We start from the raw sequence: 27,104 nt of genomic DNA on the forward strand, positions 1-27,104 counted from the left end.
AGGTTCACCTACAAAATAAAAGCATATTGCTTTATTTTGCTTTTGCATGTTACTGTATTAGATATGCCAATCTATTGGAACACACACCCCTCTTCTGTATTGAAAATGTTTATTGAATTGTTTTTTATTGACATTGTCAGAGGTATTTTTTCATTACTTTGTAATTCAAAACATTTGTAGTATACAGATTTGTAGAACTCACGCGTATTAGACACACCTCTCTGTATAATTTTTGTATATTTTACCACAACAACCACAATAATAGCAGTAATTATAGTAATATAATTTTATTTACAAAGGCATTTTCTTCCTTACAGATGATAGCAGTATACTAGTTATTGGATTGGAAAGCTGTACGTAAACATTTGTCATGTTTTGGGTTTGCATATCACAGCACGTTGACGTGAAGAGTGGCATTAAACGCATTTTTTAGCGGGACGAGATGGTTTTAATTTGAAAGTGCATAGCGGAAGTCTTATTTCAAATGACATTAACTTGTTGCGGGTAACTGCTTTTACTCGCTTGGTTCAGCATCTTATCCTCATCAGCGCCCAGTGAGCGCGTAGTATGGATCTGTTACGCATGACGCACGATGGCGTCCTGGATTCTGACACAACCATCTGACGGTTGTAGAAACATCAACGGGAGTCTATTCGGCGCCATACATTAGGGGGTGGGGGGGGGGGTCAAAATATGCTTCAGTGTTGTTGCAGAAGGAAGATAAGCGGAGACTCTTTTTATGCTCATGTCTGACGCGCGCACACTTATTTGGACTTAATACTTGGAAGCAAGAGCCCGTCTGTTCCACATACATTTCGGAGTGTTTATTTGTGGATATTGGTCTGGGGCCATGGGAGACGCCGTGTTCCTCGACAGGCAAAATTCCTACCTCGTAAGTCTTGCCTTAAATTATAATTATTCCTATACTGTACGTGGCGTTGTGTTGACCTAGCAGCGTGTGCTCCTTGCTGTCACAGCGCGTGTGTGACGGACACATTTGAATTTTGCATTATGACGGTATCATGCATTTGAATTGCATGCTGCTATAGTGGAACTGAATCATGATATGAATTTCGAAATGTTCTATTGGCATAGAGCAATGGCACAAATTGTTCGTGGTGGAAAGTTGCATATGTGGTGTTTACACCACTTGCACGATACATTTGTTTCCTGGTTTCAATCAATTTGCTCTAGAAATAGCCCGGCGGAGCTGCACATCAGTTGTTGGTGGTGTTTGACAAGATGAGGGCAAAACAGACACATACATACGGGTCAAGGCCAATGAGATCATTTAAAAAGTGCAGAGACGCGACAGGTTGCTTGCGCAGCTGGTTGGTTTGCTGTTACACTCGCGCTATGGAAATGTGTTATTTTGCCTTTTAGTGAAAGGCGACCACTTACTTACGCTTGACTGTTAAAGCTTGGGAACACTTTTTTTTTAGACGATTAGAAAAGGTACAAATAGTTATCCTGGTGCATATATAGGAATAGAAAAAAACCTTGTCCAATGTGTATAGCTTTCTGATTGCATTGTGCCCCCCCCCCCCCCCCTTTTGTTACGTTCAACTTAAATTGATTCATGTACTTACATTAGCCCAAATACAGGACTGTTTATTATTAGCGTGGGTGATGATTTAGCAGAGGGACATAAATTGACTCCTTTAGGTCCGCAATCCCCGTTGCCAAAGTGATGAACAATTCAAGGGAGATGACCATGAATAGTACTGAAGGTGTGTACAGTGTGTAACAGTATGCCAAAGATCATTGCTCAACAAGTACATTGGTTTAAGGTCACGGCACAATTAGCATTCCATTTAAGAAAGAAATGTGAAACATAAAATTGCTTTTTTAAAATAATTGATTTAACTTGATATAAATAATTTGCTGAGAGCAAATTATGTATAAATGAAAGATTCTCAAATAAACAAAGTCATAAATTAACAGATTAAATATTGTCTTTTTACAATTGTGCAACAATAGTTACAATTGTAGCTACAATAGTTTTTTGTTTTAGGGTTTGAATGAAGCAAACAAGTACAAAAGTAACAGTTTGATTAGTCTGAAAAAACACATTATAAAAACATCAGTGGCCTTTGTTTTTAATTTGGCTCAGTTAGGAAGATGCTGAAACGATATTTACTTGGCTCGAGTAGGAGTACATGAGTATGTGTTACACTCTTGATTACAGGAAGTGAAAAAGGAAGAAACGATCAGCTAATAAAGTTGGCATGCTAATGGTTGGCAAAGCAGTTGGTTGAATGGCCATTCAATGTTGTCATTCACTGAAAAAAAATATTTTCAAAATTTTGAATACTTGATGTTGGTGGTGTATTAGCGACTCCTTCAGATTGATGATTTTTTTAATATCATGGCAGCTCCGTGGATTTTGAACAAGTTGCAACCGCCTAACTGGTCAAATAACATTTCCAGGTCACGAAGTGCCACCTGTACATACAAAGCTTGATGTCGCTGCTGCACATTTTATTATCGTTTGGATTCGGGAGGTAAAAGAAAATGCATGGTAATCAAATATGTGGAGTAATGTTCTGAAAGTTCGATGATCTGTCTCGGACAACAGCTTCTGTACTGTTATTGTGCTGCCTCTTCAGCTACTTTCTTTTACCTCGTTGCAAGCAGAAACATTGACAGTGCGTGACTGCTGTCCACCGACGTCTAGCAGTCTCGTTAATCCATTTCTGAACTTTGTGCAAAAATGCGCTCGGAAGCAGCAAGCCTGGAGAAAAGTGCTCTTGTGGAAATGCAAGAGTAAGACGTCGTCATAGTATGGTAATAAATAAACTCCTACAGGGGTCGATAAATATTTTGGAGTGTAGTTTACCAGAGCGGAGTGGCCTTGAAGCCAGAGAATGTGCGTGGGACGATGCGTAACAGCACCTCGTGGTTACCGGTTTGGAACTGTTAATTTCTGGCCATGATGCAGATGCCTGCGCATTACTCATGTAGTCGGGTGTGATCCATTTCTCTTAAGGCAACCGGGTGTTGTGTCACTCCTTTTCGTAAAATTTTGATAAAGCACATTGCTTTACCACTATGGTTTGTATTAGAGATAGACCGATATATTTTTTTCAAGGCCGATACCGACACCGATTATTAGTAGTCAAGGAAGCCGATAACCCATATTTGGAGGCAATGGTCATTTTCAGTAAAACGGAAAATATTGGCATCAGAATCTAGAAGAAAAAAAAAAACAACTCATCACTTTGTTGAAATGTCTTTAAGCATTTGTTTATTGAACATTTTTTCAGATCTGCATAATGTTGATTTTTTAAATTAGTATTACAAGAAAATTTTGACAATATACATCTTTATTGTAAAATTCTAACAAAAAGTCGGGGTGCACCCAGGGTTGTCAGCATGTCTTACAAAGTTAAACAAAAACTTAAACAATAGCTCCATGTAGTTTTCTCCAGTATATGAAGTTCTCCAAAATTTCCAAATGACACCAATGTTAAACTTTCAGATATCTTTGTTTTGATTTCAACACAGTTTTAAATTGATTTATTATCGGCCATCAGATTTTTTAAAAAGACTGATGCCGGCAAAAAGCCAAATATCGGTGCCGATAATCGGTCTGTCCCTAGTTTACATTGTATTTAGGAGCAATTGCACACATTTTACAGTGACGGTGTGCGAGTTACATTTATCCATCCATCATCTGTACCGGAGGCAATGAAATCAAGAGCAAGGAATCCTGGTTTACAAATAATCTGAAAGCTAGTTATCTTGAAAGTCAGCTATTAGAAGTGGATTTGATGTTAGTTTCATTGCTGGACAAAATTCAAAAGAAGAAAAGAAAATTGCACATTTGTGAGTGCGGAGTTATGGCATGTTTGATACATTTTCAAATATTTTGAAAGAATTATCCATCCATGGTAAAATACAATGTCATGTTTTCTTTAACCGCATAAGTCAAAGTTCACTAGCTGGGGGTTTTACTGTATTGCACACAAGTCACAGTCACGGTTTCATGTTTATTACAATGTGCAACATTTAACCCAACAGTTAAGACATACATTCAATGAATTGATTAATGTCCTTATTATAGAAACTTGCTCTATTCTTCGCAAAGCATACTGGAATGTGAAGAGCGGCCGAACAACAGCGTGTTTATATTTAAACACTGCGTTGACAGTGCGTTTAATGTGCATGAGGAGTTGCGCACTCTTAATAGCGTTGCAAACATTTTGTTTAGATGCTTTACAAAGCAGAGTGAAATGCCCAATACTGCTCTGTATCATACAGGTGAGTGAGTCTGCCTCTTCATTTGGGGATATTAAATAACATGCAGGACGAACATAGTATATTAAAATCTTTGCCTGAGTTCATTGGGGAAAATACACAAAATGAGTTCTTGCACTCAATGTTGGTTTGTTGTTTTATATGCAAGAGCCCTTTGAACTCGAAAAAAGAATCGCAGTATGTGGTTATTTTGTTCTTTGCTTCAAACCATCTGTTGCTGCATTTGCATTTGAGTATGACATTTATGAAGATACTTGATATATGTTGGTTCAATTAAAAAACAAAAAACAAAGACATACTGCACATATTTTGACCATATTGAAATAGCATTTTTTCCATATGTCTGGTTGAGACGAACACGGTCTTATGTGGCCCTGTGATAGTGCCGATGAAAAATGTTGGCCTTTCCATCATTTAATCGCCAAGCCACGCAAGCCTCGAAGCTAAACCAATTAAGCCCGCGAATGAAGTCGGAACTCTTGCTCGGATGTAATGTGTTGCAAGGTGTGAACAAGAACTGCACTGAGCTGTGAAGAGTAATGTTTGCGCTGCCACAACACAGGAGGTGTCCACACTTACCCAGCAATATGCCAGACAGCCAAAGTAGATGAACTTGGGTTGCCAGGCCAACAACAGAGATGCTCTTGTCAATATTACAAGCCAGTATAAAATCACATGAATTAAATGCAGGATTATTATTGTGATTGTGTTGCCGTCTAAACATCTGCCCTGACTACTGATGATATTCGGGAGGAACTGAAAAAGGGCACATCAAGGCCGAAGCATCAGTCACATGCGCCGCGTGGTGTCGTCTTGTTACACAATGACAGCACAGGAAAGCGTTAACGCGGAAGTTAAATCAAACCTTTACTTTGCAATAATATCTTCTATGTGCCACATCTAGCCCGGTGCTATGAGTAATATTGTGTTTGTGCAATATTAAGTAGATAAAAAAAAAATCCACTTCTTTTCAGCCATCCAAGGAGCCTGACACTTTATGCAGCACTGCCAACTGCTGCCAACTGAAACTGACTTCCAAGTGCCCACAAGTTTGCCTTGCGAAGGTCACGGCTCACCCGTTTTCTGGGTTTGGTCAGGTGATGTTCGCAAGGCGAGCCCGTGGCAACTTTGACGTCAATTTCAGTCCACAGCAGGTGGCAGTACAGGTACGGTACTGTCAACCCCTCTGAGATGGCCAACATCGTGTGGATTATTCTGCTTAATCTTTATTCCACAAACACAATATTAATTGGAATACTGTGTTTAGACTAGTGGGGCCACATAAAACATTATTGCAGGGAAAATCTTGAACTCGACGTCTGCTTTAAAGTGAGATAATCTTGGAATTTTATCACGTTTTAATCATAAATATTGGCCTCATAAGACTCAGTCCGCGTATTAACTGTGCAACGCAGAAAAAGCTGTGCAATGTTGAAAATGGGACACGTGGCAGACGCACATCTATGAAAAGATTGATCACCCAGCTTAATTTCCGTATGTGCCTTGGACTCCTGTGTCATCTTACGTCTGTTTCCCATCACCAGCCACAAACACAAAATGCCTTCTCTCCCTGTGGCGTTTGTGTTTATAGAAGTCCGTAAATTCTTCCTTTTGTGTCCCATTTTTTATCCCACTTTGACGTCACTCATTTCACTTTGCTGCGCCTTGTCGTCAACCGGATGACACCTAACTCGCTCTTTTCACTGTGAGCCAAATGTTATTACGCGCCTGTCGTCTCTTCGCTTTCTGATGTGTTTATTTTACTGCGCGGCCGCTCCCAGGGCAAATAGCCCTGGCAAAAAAAAAAAAAAAGAAAAGAAATAAACGCGTGTCTTACTGCTATTTAGTGAACAGAGGACAAATACTTCATGTTCCCCTTGTTCTGAAATTATTAAACGTGTGTGTCAGCAGCCAAGCATGTGTCCTCTTAGTCATATTGGTGTTGTGAGTGTATTTACACTGATCACAAGTTTTCTGAAGCATACTTTGACCTGGACAGAGGAGCCAGCAGACACGATGGTAAGACTGCAGTGTTCATGCGCTGAATATCTTTTTTTTTTGCCCTAAAAATGGGTCTGTTTTCAAAGCAGAAGCAGCAATCTCGAAGGTTTAATATTTCACGTGACTCATTTCGTATTTATTGACCGGGTGCTTGAAGGCGCCGTGGCTGTGGCGCAACCGCGTAAGACTGCAGGGAGAGAGTTTAGGAGTGCCTCTTGGCGTTCCACAGTTGTCACTACTAGCGCGTCATGACAACACCGCCCGTCTCCCGTTTTCCTCGCCAGAACCTGCGGCATGGCCGTGCGCTGGGGTGGGGTTGAGCTGCGCTTGTTTTATTATCAACAACCGAAAACAAGTCCAGCCTACTTGAGAGTTGTCTTTTTATGGAGTTGGAGGAAGGCTGCAGCAAGAAAAAAAAAAAAACAGAGCAGGGATGCGCAGAGGAGAACGTTCTTGAGAGGATTTGCATGTTAAGCTCTTACCCCGGTTTGAGAAATATGTTCCTGCTTCAGCAGAGGTTGTTGGTCAGTCACATCAAGAAACAGATTAGCTACGTCTACTGCATTCTCTGCCTTTGAGACACCATGTTGTTGCTGTATCAACTGTAGGAGTCTCAAATCGTTCAGTTGGTTCATTTGATACTATAAGCAACACATGCATGGATTGTGCATCCAAAGCGGAAATCGATGACAGCATTCATCGGAGGAATCAATGCTCGGGGTGTCATCACCGTCGCCGTACTGGACGTCAGTCTTGCTGACCTGAGCAGCCCAGCCAAACCAAAATTTGCCTGAGCTGTTAAATGTCAGAGTCTTGCCTTTCTACATCTGGCACAATTTAAAGTATCAAACCAAGTGCATATGAATCCCAAAGTGACTTCAAGGGCATGCACAAAATTTCCCCATAAATTCCACAAACAGTAACAAGTTTTACTTTATGTGAGCAATTTCCAGGAAGTCTTGCAACTCAAAAAGGCGGGCGTTACGGATCATCTGCCTAACTGCTTCAATGTGTTTGCGGGCCAAAGGTCACGGAGTCGAATGGTCCTCATTGCTCACGCATATCTGAAGCCCCAACTATGTGGTCTCGACTAACTAAATTGAATTATTTTCATAAATCTGCAGCTTCAAAAGTAAATCATCTCCTCACTTGCGCAGTCAGCATCACTCAGCATGGACTGAATAATTATTTCGTAAACGGCTGTGTTTTGGACAAAGTGTGTACACACTACCAGCATGCCCTTGATTATGGCATTTTACGAACATACAGTATGTCTTAGCGCAGCTACAAATATTCACCAAAGGTCTGCAAAAGCCGGATAACGGCACTGATCATTTGAATCGGGTGTGTGTTGCAGCAGGGACAGATGGAAAACAGGTAGGACACCGGCCCTCAAGGAATAGGATTGAAGACCCCTGTTTAGGGCCTCTACACACCAATGCCCTCTGTCCGACAAAGTGACACACCAAAACAAGCTGGCCTCGACACACCTCCACACCATCGGAATGTTCAGCGGCTGTGCGCAAACGAAGCAAATCGGCTTCAATGTCACTAACTGTACCGCAGACTGATTTTTGTTGCAACTGGCGCTGGCATCCCTTGATCACTTGCTTGTGGAAGAAATCCCAACGCGGCGGAGGTGCAAGAAGACACAAAACATTTCATCTCTGTCGGGTAATGTCGACTGATGTGATGCTCACTCGTGCTGCATTTCTCTTGGCAAATGGTAAGTGGGCTGAACTTTTCTGTCTTTAAAATCAAAACACTGTTTCATTTAGTATATGATACATATATATAGTCACTGCCCTGTTAAAAAACACTCATGTCCAATTTGGGATTTTTTTCAAAAAAACTTTCACGATGCGATGTCTGTAATGCGGAAACACCGTTCACGTAAAGTTAAGAAAATCGGAAAAAAAATTGACAGGATTGTTTTTTACAGGACGGCGACGATATACTTTTCTGTTGTTTCTTTCCTTTTATGAAGCCAAATGAAATTAGTTTTAGTGAAGTGCTCTCTCTCAAAGGACAAACAGAGAATTGTCATTGCACAGTGCCGTTACTGGCAGGTGATACATTTTGAAATATGAAAACTACTCTAACATTTACAGGGGAAAGCTTCAGCAACCTTTCGTACTAGTTCTGAAGGGCATTATCAACAATTCATCCCAGTACAGCGGTATACGGGGCTTTGTAAGAGAAACAAGTATGTGTGATAAAATGTGCCATGAAAAAGTATTTGCCCTGTTTAAAATGATAATTTTCTTGCATAGTTTCTCATTTTAATGTTTAAGATCATCAAAGAAATGTAAAGATTAGACAATGATAACCTAAGTGAAATAAAATGCAGGGTTTTTTGTTTTGTTTTTTCACACATGGCCATGTAGTTTTTTTTTCCTCCCTTCATAAAACCCCTTAATTTAAAAATTGCATTTTGTGCTTACTTGTCTTGTTTTTGACTATTTGTTGAAACATTTAAGTGTGACAAACATGCACAAAAAGAAATCAGGAAGGGGGCAAACTTATTCACACGACTTTATATAGAGACCTAATAAGTTGCAATAAAGTTGGCATTTTTGTTTTGGTGTGGGAACGACTGAACCAACAAACCACATTTTCCTCCGGGGATAAATGAAGAATTCTTGACTTTGATTCTCAAATTAGCTTTCATGAGTTTCACATTGTATTTTCTTGTTTTTCAGTACCGCAGACATTGGATGAGTGGCCGAATGTTAGAGCCCAAGATATGTCTGTGTTTTGGATGGGAGATTAACAGATGTCACTGAGCAGGAACTGCATCAACATTCTACAATTACAAGAACGCATTCTCCATACATATTATCCCAAATAAAATCTGTCCTTTTTTTCCTGACAGCGGTGTGCCGTGTTCATGTACTACAACAGAATCTTGCAGGACTCGTTTTCTTGTATAGGAAAGCAAAATGTGTTGTAACACAACAAGAATAGCATAGAACAGTATAACTTCAAAATGTTATCTGCTTTAGGAATGAGCAGTTGTGATGTAGCTGCAGATTCAGCTAGCAGATTCAATTTGTGAAAAATGATGCTTCTAGATAACATTGCAAAAAATGAGTCAAATAAAGCTGGTTTAACGATTTATCAATATAAATGCTTAAAATATGCATCTATGTAAAAAAATGAATGAGTCTAAGTATTTTTTGTTTTTATTGGTATTTTCATAGTGTTAGTGCAACTCAACACTACTGTTGGTGATTAGTCGACTAGCAAAATAATAGTTTGTAGCAGCCCTAACGCTTGCGCCAAATATCATCACATATTTTTTGCCAATGGGTGTAGCACCATACTAGTGCACAGAGACAAGCATGGTAGACTTTTTTTTTTAAATCGAATCAAATTGAAAATCGGAGAACTGAAAATCACGGTTGAATCGAATCGGGGCTTGAATGAATCGTTACATCCCTAATTTCAAGTATTACCATTCATACTGTCAGCATTTATTAAGCAGGCCTATATTACATGTTTTATTTGTTATGGATTTCCCACCGGCTTGCGAGGATGATGGCGTCTTCTCTGGGAGTATTCTGGACTTTGGGTCATTCTCAGTGAAGCAGGACTCCCCCTGTACTCTGGAACACTGGAGCCATCTGAGGGTGATTCATTCAAATAAAAATAAAAAAAGTATGACTTCTTTGTAACAACAAATATCAACAAGAAATGGTTAAATATATGGATACTTGATTCATCCCGTGAGGGAAATTAGTCTCAGAAGCAGCACTTACAATGAGACAAAAATAGGCGCAACCAACAAGTTAAAAGGTCCAAACAAACAAGGACCAAACTGCATGGCGAGGCTGCATTCAGCCGTTTTGGTCCTCACCTTTGGAATAGCTTGCCAGAGGATGTCAGGTCTGCAGAGACTGTTGATATTTTTAAGAGGAAGCTCAAGACACACCTTTTTAGTTTGGCTTTCAACAACTTTTAAATAATTTATCTTTTCTTTTGATTGAAGATAATTCTATGTTTTGCTTTGAATGTTTTAAAGCACTTTGAGTTGCATTCTTATGTATGAAAAGTGCTATATAAATAAAATGGGATTGATAAAACAAAAAACATTCAGTTGCTGTCTTTTCCTCCCATGGAAGACAAAGACACATTTGAAGTTTTGCGGCTTGTAGCTTGTCCAATTCCTGTCTGGAAACAAGTACTATTTTGCTCCTCTTGTTCCAGAAGAACAGATTCAATATAAGGCTCCTGCTGGCTAACGAAAAATAGATTTGAATAGAAAAAGCCAACGATATTTACCAAGCATGAGCGTGCACTCAAACATTTACACTTTGTTTCTGTTAAAGCACTTGAAGAGGGGTGGGGAATCAATCTCACCTGATACATGTACGCTGGTGGCCTCTAGTGCCACCCCTGGAATCTGCTTTGATCCAGGTATAAATAAGAGTGGAACTGTGAATACAGTTACTGTGTGTGCATGCGTGCATACGTACATGCGCACGTGTACAAATTCTGTTGAATATAAAAATGGATGTTGTTGTCGGGCTTGGCAGGCGCCGTAGGCTGCAGATGAAACGTAAACACAAGCGGGGCTGCTGAGCTAATGGCTAATATGGCTAGCCACTCAGACCTCTCTACCTCCAACGCCAGATCCTTAATACACAAAAAGGGTGAACCGGACCTATACAACAAGTAGGAAATCGCTATGTTCTGGACTGTTTTATTAGTTTAGCACAAAGTCAAGTTTCATTGTCAGATTATGTTGTCCAATCATGTGCAAAACTAGGGAGGATACATGGTTCAGAAAATGGATGGATGGATGGATAACAAAAGCTCTGGCACTGCAGTGTGTCCTACTGTCATAATAGTAATTATTACTTGTTGGAATACAAACGGCCACGGTTGGTTGTAGTCTAGCTATAGTGAGTTATATTTTTAATCATTTGTTTTTATTTTGGCCCTTGAAAATGTCTTAAAATAAAAATGACCATTCGCACTAAAATGTTTGGGGTCTTGCATTTATTTAAAAATATATGTGCGCAGAGCAGGGCATTCGTCTATGCTTTAGTCCATCTATGAGTTCCTGTCTACATTCAAGACCGGTCGGTCCAAGTTAGCCAAACGGCATCGAGAACGGACTTTACCTGTACCACGTCACACGCAGGTGCCGCACTATAATTATATAAATATAACAGTGTTGTAAACCTTTCGGTCCAACAGATGCAATGACGTGCCCCATTTTGTTTTTGTTTCACCAATCACCGTGCTGTGCATGTGCGGGTGTGTCTGTCGTTTTTATTCGATAGTTTTTCTTTATTTGGCGGCGTATCTGCTTTGTGTGACGTGAAAATTATGTTCTCTTACACCGATTGCTGTCGCTGGCGTGGGACGGACTGGGACCACGTGGCTTGGTTGGAAATACAGCCCAGAAGTTGTAAACGGATAGACGATGCCCAGCTGTTGAAGACTATTGTTATCTATATTGTTAGAGGTCCAATAGGAAGGAAGGAAGTGCAAGTCAATTCAATTAAAATGTGCTACTTTGTGGAAAGGTAAAAGGACAAATAATTAAATGAGATGGATTAAGACTTGGCATAACTAGAAAGAAGTGACATTTCCTGTCTGAAAGTGTGACATTTTGGAGGAAAAGCACACAAATGTAAGAACTACAGGGATTCGTCATGATCAGCAGACAGTTATTGACAATGGGATACTTTCATGCAATTGCTTAGCGTGCATAAATTTGCACGTAGAGCAAGTATATTATACTGTATTTAGTATAAGGTATGTTGTGTGCTTTTCAGTGTGCGCGCATGTGTGCGCGCGTGTGCATGAGTGTGACCCAAGAGTTCAAGAGGCCATTGACTAAGACTGGATTAGCTGCTCTCAAGGCTTCCTCTGGAATGTAAGGATCAACAGTGCTCATGCACACGCGCATGGCATGCACACATTTTTTGTGTTGCACTCAAACACTCAACATTTACCTACTAGTCTATAACAGTCCATTAATGCTGCTTGTTGTTGGAATGGCAATTCTAAAAGGTCTAGCAAGGTTAGCGATGTTTTCATGTATTTATTCATTGGTTTAACAATGTATTCATTATTATTGCGAGGCATGGCATGGTTGAAAGAAGGTTGGGATGTGGGTTTGTATTTCAGTTCTGGCCTTTCTTTATTGAGTTTAAAAAATGTATGCTACATTCACTGGATGCTGTAAATTCTCAGTGTCTATTGTGAGTACGAATAGGTGGACTATATGTGTGACAGTCCTGTCATTGACGAATGATCAGGCCAGGATGTACCTCATCTGCCACCGGAAGTCGGCTGGGCTCGCCTTCAGCTTCCAGTATGGAAATGGCCGCAAAGTTTATTATTGAATCTGTAGTGCCATAGAACTGTGATGCATCTTACAGAGAGCTGTTTCTAATATGTGTAATCCCTCCCTTTCCTGAATAAAGTTAGCAAAATATTAGAAAACGTTCCAAATATATTACTGTGCCACTGCACGAACTACAACTACAATTAAAGTTCTACTACAGGTACAGTAATTAACATGTTATTGAATCAGTCCCTACCGTAACTGACAATATCCCAAACGATTATTATTACTATATTAATTTAAAGGCAAATTGGAGGAGGCTGGCGAAGGTACATTTTAATTTACAATCCTACATTTCTGCGAAAGAAATAATTCTCATCAAAACGTATGACAAAGAGTTTAAGAATGGAGCATTGCAGTCGGTGTGGCGTCACTTATATTCATATTCAATAACTTATTTGAACCCTTTGAGCCAGATTTGAAAATAAAATGAGAAACATACTCCCGCTTAGGCCTCTTTTAAAGGGTAACGACAGGCATGCTCTCTTTCCTTCAGGAAATCAGTAATAGATTAGCACATGTACACATATGCGCACACACATCGCTGGGCATTAGTGGGTGTGGGGAGGTCTCCAGGAAGTTACACTTGGCTAAAACTTCCTGCACTGAACCACAAAGTTTGGACTACTTATACTTAGCCCTCAGTTTTATGTCACACATCCTTATAACGGTCTAATGGAGAAAAAAGTGGCCCATAAAATTGTTATGGCCTTATTTTTGACTGTGTTTTCCATTTGTTACATGCTGGCAAAGTGACCTTTGATGTCCTGATCTGATGTCAGGATTGTGTCAAAGAATGTGCTACCATAAGCAATGACCACAAAACAAGCGTGCCCAGTTGAGCCTGAAGATCAACGTCCCAGTCATACATCCCGTTCAAACAGTGATTAGGAATCGTCGGCGAATTTCAAAATGTTAGTTGTTTCGTGGTTGAGAATAATGGGCATTGATCACTTTACTTTCAGTAGAAGACATAGCCACAAACTGAAAAACAATGATAAATTCAGTGTTTGATTAACTACCGGCTGATGATTCTCCAAAAGTCAAACGTAACACAATTGATGATTCAATGAAAATCCTTTTATTTTGTTTTCTGAATTTGAACACTTAATTCTTGGTTCTCTTCTTTTTAACTTAAACATAAACATGAATATTATGGCACCTTGAAACTAAATGAGTAACACATAAAAATAAATTAAATCCAAATTTAGAATGAACCTGTCTTTGTGATATATAACACTTCTAACATTTACCCCACCAAAATAAAGATCCTTTGAATAAGTCCCCTTTAAACAGGCATTTAATCTTTAAATATCAAGAAAACACTGAATAAGAATAATATTCAAACCTACTACAGCAGTTTTACTTTCTTATCATCAGGCATCTGAGCTTTAATGAGACACTGAGCCACTGGTTGTGCCACAGGTTCCACACTGCACACTGCGGTGCCAGATATGGAAAATAAATGATCAAATATTTATATGTACCCCCTGCATTGTGCTCACGTACTCCAAGGGGTCGCACGTAAACAATGCACTCAGCTACATTTTTCGCTCACGATGAACTCCCACGCAAAGCAAACCCTCACGTTCTTGACACAGTATCGTGAAATACTGCGGGCAATTTGTTTTGAGCAGGGGCGGAGCCAGAACGTGGCTAATGGGCGGGCCTGGAAAAATCAGGTTGGGCCTGAATATTTCTCTCACTGAGCACAATCCTCCTGTCCCGACACATCGCATATTCAAATGAAACGGCAAACTGAATAATATGAAGTTCGGATTATTCCTTAGACAACCACAATTATGCCACTCTTAATATTTAATACAATAAAAAAACACACCGAAACACAAATTCAAAAATAATTTACAAACCATTTAAAGGTACTTTTTTTTTCCATGCATCCCACTGGGTGGGCAGTCTGTCAACCTGGGTGGGTCTGTGCCCACCCAGGCCCACCCATGGCTCCGGCCCTGGTATGGAGTAGATATGATAAATTATCCCGTGGTGGCTTTGTGCAAGGTAAGCTTGTTTAGTGTGTTAGTGTAGTGTAAATTTGCGTTTTCAAAACGTTAGCTTCTATTTAAGTGCTGTTTGTGTGTGTTTGCGATTGGCGATGTATCCTTGCTCCACATACACTGAACTGGTGTGGATGATTAAATGCATTCATTGTATTTAAACTGAGGGCACTCGCTTGTTTTCCACACAAGTGGGCTTTGTTTCCGCTCGTAGAAGCAAAAGCTGACGGCTGCCGCAATCACTTGTCGCTAGTTAGGTGGAAAAGGAGAAGGTCAAACGCCATCAGGATCGCGCTGGCGAGGTCCAACCTGCCGGTTGTCTATTGGACTGAAAGAACCACCACTAAAATGAGCCAATTTCACGATGGCAAGAAAAATGATGTCAAAAATATGTCTTCAATCTTGATCCATGTGGTACTTTGATGAAGACGTGCCTTAGAAATGTTAAGACACCTTGATGTTTTAAATTCTGGGAAAAAAATCCAGACTGTCTCATTGAAAGACGACACTGTATTCTTTTATTTTTTAATATTAACATTTTTTTAGCTCATTTTAACATTGCGTTACAATTTTAGCTAAAAATGGCCTGTGTGAAAAGTTTATCGGTGTGACAGCTACCCTGGGTTGGGTTATTTGTATTGCTAAATTTAAAGCATTGTAACTGGGAAGAAAATTGTTTTGAATTAAGAACAAATCAGAGGTTGATCATTGTCTCAAGCAGACTTTGCCTAATTTACTAAGGTCCTAAATACCAGGTGCTAAATTGCGTGTTTGTCCTAAAAGATTGCGCTTGATGTTGGTGGCTGCGTTGCACATGTTTTGATGGTTTTTAAACTAAAATTCCAAATAGTCACGTTTCATGTTTGCACCCTCTAACACATCAGAGCAATTGCCGTCAGGTGTAAAAGTGGTGGAGAGCACCATATTTAAAATTGGGTTTAAGGTAGTTGTGATGGTTTTCACCAGTAATAATTTGGGGGACCACCACAAGTGCGCAATGAAGTTTCAAGTGGAGGAATTGGAAGCGGTAGTGGATGAGGCAAACAGATATATTACTGAGTTACAGAAAAGGAATCCATTGCTGTCATCAGTTTGGGGATGCCAGCAATCGCATAAAAGCCTTTTTTTTTTTTTAAATTCTCCGAGTGTGTGGAAATTGCATGTACAGGTGTGAGCACATAAAAATTGGGACGGTATAAAGAAAACTACTTTGGGAGTTGGCCAGCACACCAATCATCAGAGTGCACTGAAATGACCTCGAGTGAAAGTGTTTTGCCACATGCGATATGGCAGGACTCTTAGGAAGGCCTTAGAGCATTCAGAATCTCCCAAAATTTTGTTGAATAGACGATATGTTGTCATAATTTTTGTTAGCATCTCTAAAATGTTTACACGAGTGGAACACCTGCAGTACACTTGTACCGCTTTGTGTGCTTATTTGCACCAGCCTTTTAGATGCGCTGTTTAAAGATGTAAAATCAGCCAGCGCAATTCGTCTCATGTTTGAGCAATCGGATTGCGTGCGCCAAATTAAAAATACATTTCATCAATTTCCATATACTCCCCCACAAAGCACAAAATGAACTGCGTCGCAATATGCGAGCACAATTTTCTTTGCGCCCGGTTAGTAGATCAGCTTTCACATCTGCCTGTATGCACAATCAAGCTTGTAATAATAAATCTTTATTTGACAGGGACAATGTAGTCAAACATAGATACAAGCTTGCAGCTGATGTGATGCATGTAGAGCAGGTCCAAACTCGATCCTCAAGGGCCGGTGTCCTGCCTGTTTTCCATCAATCCCAGCTGCAACGCACCTGTTTCAAGAGATCATGATCGTTATCAAGCTTCTTCAGAGCTTGTTGATGAGCTGATTATTTGAATCAGGTGTGTTACAGCAAGGAGAGATTGAAAACCTGCAGGACAGGTGCCCTCGAGGACCGGAGTTGGTGACCCCTGATGTAGAGGTTATAGCTAATGCTGATTCTCAACTGTGGTACCCAGTTGAGTTCTTCCACAAGACCTAAAATATATATCAATTAATAAAACAGACAACTTAATAATCAATAATCAAATATCGCAATTACAGTTATGACATAAAACCTTAACTTGAAATAAATAAGAACAAAAACACATTTTATAATTCAGTAAAACCACACAAAAGACACATTATTTACAGGTGAGTAGTTTTGTTTTTTCTTTTTAGTTTTAGTTTTGGAAGTGAAAATATTGTGCCCAGTTTTGCACATGCAAACCATTTCTAAAATCAGACTCACTATGTTCAACATTTCTTGTCCACTCTAAACGCACGGTGGGCATGATGGAGCTTGCTTTTTTTCCACCGTATACTCTTCAAACATGTCACATCAACAATATATTTGGTCCATCCATCCATCCATCCATTATCTATACGGCTTATCCTCACAAGGGTCGCGGGCATGCTGGAGCCTATCCCAGCTGTCATCGGGCAGTAGGCGGGGTACACCCTGAACTGGTTGGCAGCCAATTGCAGGGCACACAAACAAACCGCCGTACTCGCAATCACACCTAGGGGCAATTTAGAGTGTCCAATCAACTTACCATGCATGTTTTTGGAATGTGGGAGGAAACCGGAGTACCCGGAGAAAACCCACACAGGTACGGGGAGAACTTGCAAACTCCACACAGGAATTCCGCAGCCGGGATCGAACCCACGACCTCTGAACTGGGAGGCGGACGTGCTAACCAGTCGACCACCCAATATATTTGGTAATCCTTAAAATTATTCAGCATGCAACATTGGCTTGTAGACTTGAAGATAATCACATTTCTTTTGTTGCAATGGTGGCAGGTAGATAGTCTTTTTTAGTGCACTATAATATTGTTGGAATAGCCCAAACACCTCGTGTGTTGTTTTAGTTTAGATGTGTGTCGTTTGCTACATTGCAAATGTAGGGGGAGCCATGGAGCAAAAACAAGAGACCATTTTTCTTCCTGCTGCTCTAAGCTCATCTCAGAGATGCTGTCGTGTGACCACAGCTCTGCTTTAACACTGTCATCTCCACCAACAATATCATCCGGATTTGGAGGAGTGGACCGGTGTGCTGTAATCCCACAACTCTTTAACTACCACACAGGATTAACAAGAAATTGATTTGGGAGGGAGGTGGTTGGTGTGGCACCCATGCGGAAAATAGAGTCTTAAAGACTTTTCTCTGATCCTGCTGTGTTAAACGGATACGGTGAAAGAAGATCAGAAGGGGGAATTGCAGGGGAATGTGATTTACTTTTGTTGGCTCATGTGCCTGTCACTGCAGTGAAATGTAGACTAAAAATTCCTTAATAGGATTAACATGAGATTTAAATCAGGGAAAAAAACACTGTGCTACTGAGGTCCCGAAACAGAAGGCACAGTTAAGGGATCGATACGGTGACAGCACTCACACAAAATGTAATACAAGATCATTGTTTTAAATGACACATTCAGAGTGGAAATGCTACAAATGAACCATCTGCGTGGTTTGAATTATTACTATCACCACAAATCTCGATTTTGTGCTTTATGTTTCATGTGGGATTAAATTAAAATCAAATATAAAATTAACACTGTTACATTAAACATCTTTGCACATGCAAGACGATCCTTAGTGGTCTATCCCAAGGCGGATAATGTATATTCATGAACATTTACATGTAAATATGACAGATTAGAGCTGTTGGCTAATTTCCATCTGTAGTCCCCTGGCAGGGTGCAACATTTTGTTTACAGAGCATCAACAGAGGTTTTCTCAAGCATTTTTGCCAATGTTTGGCAATCTTTGAAATGCCCCAAGGAAGGGAATTTGGGGGGGGGGGGTCATGTGATTTGAATATAAAACATTTATTCATTATCAAACAACCATAACTTTTAAAAAGGATAAAAAGTATAACTTTTATTTACAATGTAGCTGCTTTTAAGCCATGCAATAGAAAAAGATTTTCAATTAAATACTGGAGTTGGAACCTTTTCAAAATGTTTGTAATGAATAACTTAACTTGGGGATTTATGAGCCGTGACTCCAGCATGGCAGGATGAAGTGAAGCGGGATGTTGAAATTGTATAACAGTCTAATACTGTATTGATGGACATGGGACTTTGACATACCGGTACATATCTTTGAAAGCAGTGAACGAGTTATAAAGCGAGGTTGTAACTTTAAGTGACAGTTGCATATATATCTTCATTTGTTTCATAAAGATAATTTGGAACTTGGAAACTGTGTAATTGTGGACAGTAGGGAATGTGCCTTGTCATTCTCATCTGCATATGCGACATTGTGGTGCCTACTGGACTATTGTTGACAACACAAGAGTTATTGTCACATTTAGCTGTTAACAGGGTTAACGGCGTTAAACATTTGGAAATATGCATTAGGGAAAATCACTCGGCCTGGAGTGTTGCTTCCGAGCCAAAATACCCCCAAAGTCAACAAAAGGAGCACCAAGTGTGCTGTCACAGTGACAAGATGGCCATTGTGGCTGCTGGAGTGGCGAGAGGGATGGACACTGTTTGAGCTGGTACCACTGTATTGATTTCCAAACTTTAAACATCGACACACTTGATACTTAAGTCATTTCAGGCACTGTATTTGCAGTATCATACCACAAAGAAAATGGGTACTGCTGTCGATTAGCAGACTCACACAAGGACCACACAAGCGGCAGAGCGCTTTTCTGTGCAGCAATAAAACGTATTGGAGGAGTCATCATATTGACAGGAAGCGCCACAATCTTTTAGTAGCAGCCAAAATTCACCTGTGGTGATCCACCACAGGTAAATGTGCCGTACATGTAGGAAAGACTGCGGCTGTAATATTACTTATTTCACAGAACCGATCAATTGGATCAATTGGCAAATTAAAGACATTACGGCCGATCACCAAACGCGCATAAAATACAAAATATTGACTGATATCCCATTCAGCTGCACATCGGTGTGAAGTCTTATAGCCAGATAGAGATATATTTGTTATCTATAGGTTACTATAGCAATAGTAGAACACTAGCAAAGTAAGACACAAAGCATCCATCTATCTATGCTGCTATATCCTGTTCAGGGTTCTGCAGGGCTGGAGCCAATCCCAGCTAAGACAGACTAAAGACAAATACAGACTTCACCCTGCCTTGGTCGCCATTCGTCCACAGGAAAAAAGAAACACACATGAAAAAAACCCACCTCAGCTCGTAGCAACACAATAACAAAAGACAACGTCGTTTGTCAATATAACTGTACATAGTGAATTTTTGCACTGCAGCATGATTTGAAGAACATGGTGAAACGAATCGAAATACCAATATCTGCCAGAAAAATCTCAATTCCATCTTTTCCTAAAATCATTCATCCCTATAAACTAGTGTTCAACTCGAGAAATAACGAGTGTACTGGCCTCACAGAACCTTTCTGGTAACCAGCTAGTTAAAACACCTCCACACAATAAGTCACTGACGCCAGGATGGGTTTAGACCTTCTCTTTATATGACAGGTGTGAAACTGAAAAATGAACAAAATGTACGAAAGTCTACTATTCACAAACAAAATGGCGGCGCAGTCGGCAATGTAAATAGTTAACTTCTTAACAATTTTTAATTTGCAAGCTCAACTATCTAACATCAATATATTATTAATTACTTGAAAAATACTCACAGGGAATGCCGTTTTATGAACTTAAACGTCAGACACAATTCAACTTCCTTGGTGTGTTGACCGTACTAGTGTGAGCAGGAAGCTCTTGTTCTCACGCTGATTTTTTCACTCTCTCTTAAAGGGGCAGCGCATTATAAAAAACAAAGGCTTAAAGGGAACTGAACCAAACGGTAACTATAAACTACTGAAATCGTAATAACGGTCAAAACAACGAGGGAGAGTCAAGCAACCATTCACACTCACGTTCACGCTGTCACAGAGTGAAAACTGAACCCGTGCTGTCTGCACGCAAGCTAGGTGATGGAACCGCGACACCAGCGTATTTAACTGTGTACGTATGGTAGTGCGCACTGTCATGATGTTCTATATTTGTCATTACAATCTGGTTGTTCTGTCCAAACCGGCGCATATTGTGGTGATTGTTTGTTTACTTCAAGACGCCATGAGGGGGGGACGGGTAGCTGTGGGTAAGTCCAGCCAACTTCTTCAAAGCACTCATCTGCAAGTGTCATCTGCTGAGTCTTGTTTGGCCGCTGCTGACCGTTCTTTGAGTGTCATTCACACGCATCAACACAAAATGGAGGCTTTTAAAGGATACTGAAGCAAGCACAGTCATGCAGGCGTGCATGGCGCCACCCCCTTCAACAATCAGTCAGTCTCACACAGGACAAACAATACCACTCGTATGCTAAAAGTAATGTGATTCCCACCCAGAAATATGCACTTCACAAGCTGCTCATACAAGCCAAGCAGATCACTTAAAACAAGTGCATGATTTCCTATCGTATTTGTGTGAGTTTGCGTTGCTCTGTCAAGGAGCAATAATGAAACAAAAGTATTCAAAGATACTTCAGGTTCCCTGAAAACTTAATTTGTGCTTTAAGCAAGACCATTTTGGACAAGTGAACAGTTCGGGAAAGGCTCTTTTCTGTTTCAACAGACATGCTTAGATTGTCTTGGTGTGGAGAAACATCACCTTTGATCTGAAAGCGTACACATTTTTGTCTTGAATTAATCGATATTTTCCCAAAAGACAAACTCCTACTCACTGGCCACAATATTAGGTACATGTCAACTTTTCATGGTGATAATTGAAGTAAGCAAAATATTGAAAACACCTTTCAGTATTATGCTTTACTAGCTGCCGCTACATTAACAAACATTGTCAAAAGAGTTGTGTGTCAAAATGATGTATAGTCAAGGACAGTTACAAGGTTTAAATAAAAAAGGACTAAACAAACCTTAAGATTATCAAACTGCAGAGTTTATCAATTTTTCTTGCCAAAATTGTCATCATCTGTCAATGCTCAAGTTCAAATCCGTGGAGGCGGCGGTCGGCCGGGTCGAGGAATTTTTGCCAGACGTTTTAAAAATTGTGCATGCGTAAAATATATCCATCCATCAGTACTTAATATAAAAAGAAATATTTGGTCCAAATTGCTGTAAGTTTACATTATATCACAGTAAAAAAAATACAGTTAACCAGAAATATAAATTAGAACGTTCACTTGAAAGGAACATGCTTTTATTTTTAAACAATTCGAATTTATTAAATCAATTAAACATGACGGCTATACTCTTTCCAATGTAATTCATGACTACATTATCTTCATGTTTGGTTATGTAACATTGATCCCTTAGCTTTGCCTCAAGCCGAATTGAGGACAACCTTAAAAATGTGGAACAACCTATTAATCCTCTGAATTGGACAGGTACATGTACACACATGCATTAAGCGCATGAACGTTGGCCTGGGCACATACACACACACAAGAAGAGTGCCGGCTGATGAGTCCAGGTGGTCTGTAATTGCAAACAGATGTGAACCTTGAGATGGTTTTTCAAGGGGAGGGAAAAAGTCAGTAAAAGCAATCTATGACATGCACAACCTACAAAAGACATACACACACATGAACATACACACACACACACACAAAAGACAAACAGATTTTTCCTTTTTAACGTTGCGGAAAAGGAACTCTGCTCAGGGGTCATTTCACGGCAGTGGAAACACAAAATGAAAGCTGATCAAAAGCGTCAAGAGAAAGAATTCCTTTGGTACTGTATCTGTTTCCACAATAACGGCTCCTCTTCTGGGCCCCGAGTACCTGCCTGGAATATCGCTGCACATGTTGTACGTAATTGTGTGGAAGGCTCGCCAGAATGACGAGTTGGACTTTACCAGATGTGCGTGTGTTTTTCCTAAATTGGGCCCGAGTTCTACTATAAGTACCACATTGTCATGGTGATTAATCTTAAAGTTGACCATCTTAAAGTTGTGTTCTTCTTGAAACAACCAGGTTAAAAACAAAAAACTGTAACGAGTTTCCTTGCCTCTTGGACAGCTTCATGGATAGACAACAGTTTTGTCAAATTGATTAGCAAAAACAAAACCTGCCTGGGTTTTCTCCGGGTACTCCGGTTTCCTCCCACATTCCAAAAACATGCATGGTAAGTTCATTGGACTGTCTAAATTGCCCCTAGGTGTGATTGTGAGTGCGGATGTTTGTCTCCGTGTGCCCTGCGATTGGCTGGCAACCAATTCAGGGTGTCCCCCGCCTACTGCCCGAAGACAGCTGGGATAGGCTCCAGCACGCCCGCGACCCTTGTGAGGAGAAGCGGTATAGCTAATGGATGGATGGATGGATGGATGGATATCAGAGGTGGGTAGTAACGAGTTACATTTACTCCGTTACTTTTAATTGAGTACGTTTTGGGAAATTTTGTACTTCTAGGAGTAGTTTTAAATCACTATACTTTTTACTTTTACTTGAGTATATTTGTGAAGAAAAAACTGTACCCTTACTCTGCTACATTAGGCTACATTGTACCAGGGGCGGAGCCAGAACGTGGCTAATGGGTGGCCCTGGAAAAATCAGGGTGGGCCTGAATATTTCTCTCACTGAGCACAATCCTCCTGTCCCGACACATCGCATATTCAAATAAAATGACAAATTGAATGATATGAAGTTCAGATCTTCCTTAGACAACTACAATTATGCCATTCTTAATATTCAATAAAATTAAAAAAAAACACACACACAAGGAAACACAAATTCAAAAATAATTTAATAATAATTTACTTTTTTTTTTTCATGAATCTCACTGGGTGGGCAGCCTGTCAATCTGGTTGGGCCTGTGCACACCCAGGCCCACCCATGGCTGCGCCCCTCATTGATGATGAGTGACAGTGAAATCAGAGACTGGTGATCAGAGGTGGGTAGTAACGAGTTACATTTACTCCGTTACTATTTACTTGAGTAAGTTTTGGGAAAAGTTGTACTTCTTGGAGTAGTTTCAAATCACTATACTTTTTACTTTTACTTGAGTCGATTTGTGAAGAAGAAACTGTACTCTTACTCCGCTACATTAGGCCACATTGAACCCGTTACTTAAATCCCCTCCGCGTACGTACGCCTCTCTCTCTCTCTCTCTCTCTCTCTCTCTCTCTCTCTCTCTCTCTCTGTCTCTCAGAGAAAGGCGCATTCATTTTGTCGGAGACCTGCGCCAAGCTCTACCATGTGACTGTGTTTCACCAATCAAATGTAGCTGTATGGCAGTCTCGTTACATGATCATATTCAAATAGGGGTGGGCGATACTGGGAATTTTGGTATCAATCCAACACCAAGTAAATACAGATTAGTATCAGAGTAGTATCATACCGATACGATACCGATGCTTTTTGCTTGGAGATGTTATGGTCCCCCTTGAGTTTGTGTATATATATATATATATATATATATAAATAACTACAATGCAAACTTTAACAGTATAAAAAAGTAGAATACTTCTACTACAACAGCAGCAATGTAATGAAAATACAAATATAACAATGACAAGTTGACAACCTTCCATTGTACAATATTTTGAAAATAAAGTCAGAAAGTACAAATCGAGTAAACAATACAATGTAAAAACCTTTAACAGTATAAAAAATAAAATACTTTTACTACAACAATCTATTGTTGATTTTTTTGGGGCTGAAAAGCCTCTGCCAGAGTACGTTGTACGTTGTGTAGAAGAAATAAATAAATACAGTATTAACACAGACAAAAGGCTCAGCCGGATTTTTTTTTAATCTATAGCATAAAAGAAAAAAAGAAAAGGAATAACAAAGAGAACGCGGGGGTGTTCTGGCTTGGGGATCTCCCCCCTCCTCCTCCTCCTCCCTAAACTTCGCTTGCAGCTCATTGCTCTCTGTAGGGTGAGCTTTTTTCATATGTTTGTGTAAATTTGTGGGGTTACCACAGTAGCGGAGCACTTTATAACACAAATTACACTTGGCACTGTCCTTTTCTGTTGTTGTAAAAAACAAGTCCACACCGCGCTCCACTTCTTGTTTGGCTCTGCCATTACTTTAGGTTTCCGGCTGCTCTCTCACTCTCCCGTCTGTCTCTGCCAGGGAGGGACTAAAAGTGTGCCTGAGTCGCTCACTCAGGCAGAGACTCAGAGAGTAGCAGGAGGCCGCTGGGCGAGAGAGAAAGTGAGGGAGAAGCGGTGCTTTGAGCGAAGTATCGATCCCAGGAGAATAGTATCGATCCGATCCAAGTACTTGCTTAGTATCGATAATATCGATATTTGGCTTGGTCCGCCCACCCCTATATTCAACTTCAGCTGCGGGAAAGAGTTGTTTTCGGACGAAACTGATCGAAAATGTCTGCATCTGCAGCCCGTGAGAGACTTTTCAGTCATGCTGGAGTCCTGTTCACTGCTAAACGATCACATCTTCGCTGGAGTCCTGTTCACTGCTAAACGATCACAGCTTCACTGCAAGAACCTTGAGAGCCTTAACTACTGTTAAAGCTTAATTGTGACATCACTGAGTAGAGGTGGGCGATATATATCGTTATCGATATCATTGTCAATCTTGCCTACACGATGTGTAATTTTACATTATCGAGTATTAATACTGCCTCGAAGCAAGTCAGCCGACGGCCGCAAAGTTGGAGGAAATGCTGAAAAATCAGTGTGCATTGACGGCAGAGGAGGAGGAAGTGCTAATCATTCGCCAAATCAGCGGGCAGGGCCTGGTCACGTGACTCTGTCCGCACTGCAGCGGACCTGTTTCCTCCTCATGAAATGTCATGGAGTAGTGTCGATCGGGGATTCAGAGCGAGGTGCGAGTCCACGTCATTCGTAGTCTGTAAATGGTTTGGGGTTGACAAGACTGACGTCGGTGTTAGATGTGCCAAAACGGTCACCGTGAAGAGCAATTCTGTTGCACTACGAGCCATATGGATTACGAGGAAAACTTGCCGCGCAAGCACGCTAAACAAAAGCTTAAACACACACACCCAGAAAACAGTCTCCGAGTTGAACCAACAAATATAAACGCACACACGCACTCAGTACTTTAGCGAGCAAGTCAAACGTGACATCCTGGATGATTGGTTAACATTCAGTTTACATGCTTTTAGTCCGCATCATTCATAACTAGCCTGTATTCCCCAGACATGTTGCACAAACTACGACGGTTTATTAGTGTGACGCCAGCATACACCCAAACATGAATAAAGTCACAAGTCTACATAATCACAGCGATGAATGAGTGGGAAAATGCACTTTTCGGTAAATTGCAGTTTTGTTATTCAACTTTATTCTGAATACGTTATGAGCTGAAAGGAAAAACTACTCTTAAATAGTGTACTGAAAGTTCTGCACCCCAAAAAAATCGGAATCAAAATAAACGCATTGTAATTTATTCTTTGAATTCAAAGTCATTTAAATTTATTTATTAATCTTGCACCACTACTCTTAATGGAAAAATAAAAGTTTGTTCTAAACTGGATCAAAAATAGAGGATAGAGAATTGTATTACATGTCTTTCCACTGGGTGTTTCGATTGGACAGCTATAAGTTATTTACTATTACACACACTCACAAACACACACACATACAACCTCACATGCGCGCACACACACAGTGATATTGTGAGTTCATATAGGGGGTAGTAATGCATTGCAGTCAATACATACTGCTTCTGGCACAGATGATGGCATTGATGTCTCTCACAATGGAACAAAAAGGAGTGTGTGACGTTTATGACTAGCTACATTCTGTATGCTGTGGCGCTGTCAATAAGTCGGGGTCACTGGTGATCTATTTTAGGAGACAGATTCACCTTGCTCACATTAAAAGAGACTCCATTTGGGAATAATTTATGCAGAGCATCATGGCAACAAGTGCCCAGTGCCTGTGTTGCCATAGCAATATTTCTCTCACTCCCCGGCCCTTAGACTGTCTGCGTATTGCCACGGAAACCAACGTATTCTTTCATCCCTTTGTCTAAAATAACAAATTACTCGCTGCAGCTCTCAGTATGTCCAAGCAGCATTAGTCACCTAAGTACATGATGGAGGTCCAGTCAACACAGTGCAGACACGCCCCACTACAACGGCTGCCAATGCAAAAGAGTAACAAGTGCAGAAAACCAACCGAAATTGTGATCAATGGACAAGTTAAAGGGAAGCAGATGATGGTGGCCTTGATGCTTAGCAACCAAGTGGGGAGCTAACTTTGGGACTTGATGAACTCCAGTGTTGCATTTCAGTAAGCATTTAAATGATGGATCCAAATACTGTGTACCGTGAATCCGATCGAAACGAATTGCGATTCTCGATTAATTGCCTTATTAATTAAAACTATTTATAATGAATCAAATAACTTGTTTTTTGATCCCTTTAAGCTTACAACAGTAAAGATATGAATTACAGGCAGACCATCTGACTGTTTATTTCGTCTTAGTGTTTGTTTAACTTTACAACAGAGAAGAGAAATCGTTAAAAAAATTTTACCATATTA

The 27,104-nt window shown here is 40.2% G+C and overlaps 1 protein-coding gene across 2 annotated transcripts in view; it reads left to right on the forward strand.

The window, feature by feature from the left end:
- The window catches only part of LOC147152580 (rho GTPase-activating protein 6-like), a 79,717-nt gene that overhangs the window by 35,116 nt on the left and 17,497 nt on the right, over positions 1–27,104 (forward strand). The window contains exon 1 of one of the 2 annotated variants that reach the window (XM_086048696.1): positions 563–892. The exons of the other annotated variant lie outside the window; for it this stretch is intronic. Within the exon in view, the coding sequence (XP_085904822.1) occupies positions 851–892 (42 nt within the window). The 5' untranslated portion in view covers positions 563–850. Of the gene's footprint in view, positions 1–562; positions 893–27,104 lie in introns of those variants that run through there. 2 annotated transcript variants of the gene reach the window in all.

Source organism: Filicampus tigris, chromosome 1 (genome assembly GCF_054856515.1).
Source record: "Filicampus tigris isolate MCC_2025a chromosome 1, RoL_Ftig_1.0, whole genome shotgun sequence".
Taxonomy (NCBI): Eukaryota; Metazoa; Chordata; class Actinopteri; order Syngnathiformes; family Syngnathidae; genus Filicampus; species Filicampus tigris.